At 41.0% G+C, this 5,431-nt stretch overlaps 1 protein-coding gene across 3 annotated transcripts; it reads right to left on the bottom strand.

Moving 5' to 3' along the window:
- Window positions 1–205: 205 nt before the first annotated feature.
- LOC131256756 (CENP-B homolog protein 2-like) lies at window positions 206–5,431 on the bottom strand. 3 transcript variants are annotated; one of them, XM_058257791.1, is made up of 3 exons: window positions 5,317–5,431; window positions 3,622–3,880; window positions 206–2,729 (listed from the first exon to the last, which is right to left on the bottom strand). In XM_058257791.1, the coding sequence occupies exons 2-3, from the start codon at window positions 3,644–3,646 to the stop codon at window positions 871–873; spliced, it is 1,884 nt and encodes a 627-aa protein (XP_058113774.1). In that variant the 5' UTR covers window positions 3,647–3,880; window positions 5,317–5,431; the 3' UTR covers window positions 206–870. The 3 variants fall into 3 exon arrangements, with proteins under 3 accessions (XP_058113774.1, XP_058113775.1, XP_058113772.1); XM_058257792.1 differs by lacking the exon at window positions 5,317–5,431 and adding an exon at window positions 5,205–5,222; XM_058257789.1 differs by lacking the exon at window positions 5,317–5,431 and having other exon boundaries at window positions 3,622–4,990.

The raw sequence follows: 5,431 nt of genomic DNA, 5'->3' as shown, positions 1-5,431 counted from the left end.
GTCAAATGAGTTGGATGGACACAAATATCATAAAATTGGTTTCACTTGGTTTCCGTATTTTTGTTCATTCCATGTTTCTCAACTCCTTTCATGTTGTTAATTAACTTAAATGGCCACTAAATGTTAGGGCACGGCATCAATCAGCAGTGGATATAAGCAGATGAAGAAACATGCAAGGGAGATTGTAACATCTAGAACAGTGGGAAACTGAAAAACCATAGTGGCAATGCATTTAAAAATACCTTACAATGATAAAAATAGAATACAATCATCTAATGCAATGAACATAGAAAATATATTGTTGCTTCTTCTTTTTAATGGATAAGAAGGAATTTATATTAATAAAATGACGATCGCATTACAGAGAAAAATGTTGACTATACATAATGCATTTCTGAGTAGGTGAGAGATCTAGTTACTTCTGCTTGGGGATTTTCAGAAAAAGCCACCCTTTTTTTATGGCTTCATTAGATAGAGCCACCCAAAAACTTTGGGGTTAGATTTTAGCACCTACATTTTTTATGTGACCTTATTCTGTCAGATTGAAATCACAGCCGTCAGTTTTTTTTTTTTTTTAATGATGAAAATACCCGTAATCAGTAGTAACCACCCATTTCTTCCAGACACCATCTGGCCCACCTTACTAGACCAGAGCTTTGGGACAATAGAAATACCCATCTTGAAGGTTTCCACTTGATGAACGGCTCAGATTTTTTAGTGGTTCTGTCTAATTAACTCATAAAACAAAAGGGTGGCTGTTTCTAAAAATCCCTTCTTCTTACTGATCTAAACAATCTCAAAAGGTAAAAGGGTCACTTTAAAAGTCAAGGAAAGGAAGTAAGATGACCAAGAATGGCAGGTACTTGAGTTCTAGAAGAAGTACAACGACGACTCATCTTGATCAACTTCTTCATGTCTTGTTGTTCTTTTCAACTCCAACAAATGAACAAGAATGCCATGATTGCCAATTGCATCCTCCTCCAATTTACGAATGACTGTCTCGAGAGCAGGCAGCAACTCCTTTGGTGTCACCTTCAGTTGCTGCTCTTCGCCGTTGTCTTCTTCCTCTTCTATGCCAGCTTCATCTGCCACCTCAAGCAAATCCTCGTTGCTAAAAACTGCATGAACTACTACTTCAATGGCAGGATGGATAAGTTTTTGGATGCTCAACGGATCCTTTACACCAAGCATAGTCATCTTATTAACCAACGCTTCCTCTATCAGAGTTTCACCGACTTCCTCGATTAGCGGATGTGCATTAGACATTGGCGTAAGCAATGGCAACCCATCCTCACCACGAGGACTAAGGAAGGGGCAATGCCTCCAGCTATTGATGATAGTGTTGGGATGTATCGACTTCCAAGCAGCCACAGCCCACCGGATGGCTTGAAGTTCGTTGACCTTGTAGATATTTCTCTCACCAGCACCATCTAAATCCACGGCGTGTTGGAGTTGATAGCTCCGATAGCGACGTTTGAAGGCTGCAATGATTCCAGCATCCAATGGTTGTATCTTTGAGGTTGTGTCGGGTGGGAGGAAGTGAACATGCACATGACCCAAGTCTACATTTTCAATGACATGGGATGGCCCATCATCCAGAAGTAGGAGAATCCTGCGATCGCGAGACCCCATATACATATCAAGCTTCTTTAGCCATTCCTGAAATAGTACTGCGGTCATCAACGCTTTTTTATTATTGCGGTAATAGAAGCAAAGTTCCTCTCGAGTTCTCTTCTGGAAGGATCTTGGCCTTGCAGAAGACCCAACAAACAGAGGCGGCAACTTTTCGGACCCATTCGCATTGCAAGTGAGTGCGAGTGTCAGGCGAATTTTATCTTTATCCACGACCTCTAATTGTTTCTCTGCAATAGTTCTATCTGGGGACATGGAGTAGAACAGGGCAGCCTCATCCATGCTAAAGATGTCCTGTAATTCAAACCGGTCAGTGATCTCCTTCAATTTCAGCATTGCAACGGCTATGGGATCAGCGACCCGGCACTTCCCTCGAGATCGGAAATGCTGGAAGTTATGCCTCATCTGGAATTTATGGAGCCATCCATCTGAGAACGTGGGAACCTCATCCTCTGGGATATTAAGCATCCGTGCCATCGACCGCCCCTTTTCTTGTATAATCTGGCCCGATAGTGGTAGCTGGTTTGCTTGGCACTGAAGCACCCAGTTCGAAAGCGCGGCCTCAATTTTGGGAAATCGGGGAATGCTGCGGCGCTTTACAGATTCCTGAAGAGTACCATCCACTTTCAGAAATTCCTTCTTACGTTTCAAGACTTGGCAAATCGTCGCTTGGGATGGTTTCTTGCTGAGATTGAACTTCTCTTGGACAAACACAGCAAGTTGCTCCTGTGTCTTCTGCGGATCCCTCTCATTCTCTTCGCAAATGGCCTTCTTCTGACCAACCGTTAAGTTGCCAGTTGCCGCCGCCGCATTTCTATTAGCTGCAAGGATGTTGGATATGGTTCCTTGTGTTACTCTAATACCAAACATGTCTTCAGCCCACTTCAGCAATGCTTTTTGAGTTAAAGTTGGATTGTGTTGGCTATGCTCCGCAATCTTAGAACGTATTGTGGGAGTCAATTTTCCCAACCTTTTACTGGAATGTTTGATGGCTTCTTTATTCAACAAGAGCAATTGATCATCAACATCTTCTTCCCTTGCGTCACCTCCACCTGCATCTCCTTCCATCCTCTTTATTCCCATCGGGCTTGTAAAAACTGAAACCAATATGAATTGGGGACTTATTGAAGTGGGTAAATGATTTTAAGTCTTTTGTTTAGAGAGAATCCAAAAGGCAGACATGGAAAATCTCTATAAGGGCCATTTGGATGGGAGAAAATGCAAGTAAATGGCATTTAAGGTGTGTTTGGATGGGAGTAAATACATGAAAATGAAACGGAATGGGAGTAAGTGGGTATGTAAATGAAATCCTCTCTGAGAGGGGATTTGGAAGTAAATGAGGTGAAGACCCTTTTTCAGCTCCCTTGGAGAGTCACAAGAGTAAACAAAGGTGCCGCTAAGCATATGTCCGTCATACACGCGGCATGCTAATGATACTCTAAAACAATCCAATTATCGGCCGCATCACTAAAATCACACCAATAGAACAATCCAAAACGTCCAAAGGTTAGCCATATAAATGGACGGTTAAAAAACATTGGCAAGTTGCTTATTCGTGATCCTTACATTTGTGGCCCACCAAGGCTCAAAATTACCTCATTTTTGGCATAAGTATTTATTCAATGGGCTTATTGCAACCATTCTGTTAAATATCACATATTTACACCAATTTGGGATATCACATATGTTCCTGTGAATATATTGAAAATTTCCAGTGCATGCCCATTCCTCTTATTCACTCCCATCCAAATAGGATAGTTGAATTTCAAATGCATTTCATTTATTCCCATCCAAACACAACTGAGTAAGCCATTTATTCCCAATTCATTTACCTCCAATTCATTTTCTTTTCCACGGGTTTCTCTCTAAACAAACAGGCCCATTTCTAAAGCAATTGGGATTTTGAAAAGAAAAAGAAATGAACAAACCAAAGAAGAATATGGCATGAAAATTAGAGAGAGACAGACAGAGAGAGGGAGAGAGACTTACCAGTGCCCCTGAATATCACTGCCATGGTCTTCCTAAACCAAAAGGATGACCCATTGTAATTGACCTATACATCAATGACTGTATGTGCATATGAATTTTTAGCTCAGGATAAATATACAACACTCAGCCTGAGTGACTGGCGACTTCCTTGGGCCTGCATTTAAGTCATCCAGACAGTTCTTCTGGTACGTCCCGCTATGGACTAGAGATGAGCCACAAAATCTCGCCAATGGACAATCCTAGCCATCCAATTGATTTCCTGCCAAAAGTCATCAGCAAAACATACACTTGTCAGATGAATGGGATTGTTGGATGGCATAAACAGATGGATGATCCAGAAACGAGGTGCCCCATCTGTAAAAAATGCTTGGCCTGAATCAAATAGCTGGTAATACAGGCCAAGCATTGTATAACAGAAGAATGATAGAGTGCTACGCATAAATATAATACCACCACCCAAAGAGTGGGATTCAGATCAGATGGATTATCCCGCCAATCAGTCAAAAATTCCAATGGACGGTGAGAACAAAAACCAATAAACAATCCAAATTAAACAAACAAATGGCCATTAATCAGAGAGGTCAGCATTCTCTAATCAATCTGTCTTTGGGGATTTGAGCAATCCATGGGACCTACAGTTTGTGCAGTTCAAATTCAAGGCACATGCCATGTATATGTCAGGGGATGCGGATGCCCCTGCACCGTAGCTCCGGTACAATGCCAGCATGTATAATGCCCCTACCAGTAATGCCTATGATCCAAATGTCCATTAATCAGAGAGATGAGGATTCTCTAATCAATATGATTTCAGGGATATGACCAATCTACTGTGGGACAGACTACTTGGGCGGTTCAGATTCGAGGCAGATGCCATGTGTATATCAGGGGACGCCCCGGCACTGCAGTTGTGGCATTATGCCAGCATTCAATCATGCCCCTACCACTAATGCCTATGATCCAAATGTCCAATAATCAGAGAGGCCAGGATTCTCTAATCAATCCGATTTCCCAGCTGTAACGAATCCAGTGGGACCGACAATTTGGGCGGTTCAGATTCGAGGCAAATGCCCCTTGAATTCCAGGGGACGCTCCTCCATCGTTGTTGATGTATAATGCCAGCACCCAATAATGCATGTGATCAAAAAATCAAATTACACTTGTGTTTGCATGACCAAAACTACTTGATGAATAATCTATACCATTGGAAGTGCGAATTCAAACAAGAAAAATCCAACAAAAAACACCCATAAAAAATTAGTAATCCCAGCATTTTTTTCCCAGCAATATCTCCAAAAATGAATTCAAATGCAACTAACTACAGTAAAATCAAGTAGATTGAAATAAAACCCATTTCCCATTTTCCTTGTCTAAGCCCAAAAATCAAACAAAAACAGTAAATTAGCAGCTGCAAAAGATAATCCAGAGCATATGAATGAATGACAGCACAAAACAAAGAAGACCCAAATCTTCCTTTTTCATTATTCTTCACAAGAAAATCAAGAAATTTTTTAGGAGATGTTGAATCCAAAAGGCAAAAAGGTAGAACTTTTTTTTTTTTTTCTCTAATACACACGCACACATACCCCCACACACTCAAAAAGGTAGAACATTTGAATCTAATACAAAAGCTAATGAAGAACAGAGAAAGGAGTCTGAGAAAGAAAATAGAGAAAAGGCAAAAGAATAAAGACTTACTCAAGAAATCTCAGACAAGCTTGGATTCTTTCAGCAGGAAAACATACAAGGATTACTCTAGTAGTTGTTAATACACCGGCGGAGTATGAAGATTCATACTCATGCATACAACTAC

The sequence above is a fragment of the Magnolia sinica genome, chromosome 9, assembly GCF_029962835.1.
Source record: "Magnolia sinica isolate HGM2019 chromosome 9, MsV1, whole genome shotgun sequence".
In the NCBI taxonomy this organism is placed as follows: Eukaryota; Viridiplantae; Streptophyta; class Magnoliopsida; order Magnoliales; family Magnoliaceae; genus Magnolia; species Magnolia sinica.
The sequence above is the reverse complement of the archived record's forward strand: the minus strand, read 5'-3'. Positions and strand labels throughout refer to the sequence as shown.

Coding starts and splice junctions, on each gene's coding strand:
- LOC131256756 (XM_058257791.1), bottom strand. CDS start 3,646: ATGGCAGTGATATTCAGGGGCACTG. Junction 2,730..3,621: donor AGTGATATTCAGGGGCACTG/GTAAGTCTCTCT, acceptor TATTGGTTTCAG/TTTTTACAAGCCCGATGGGA.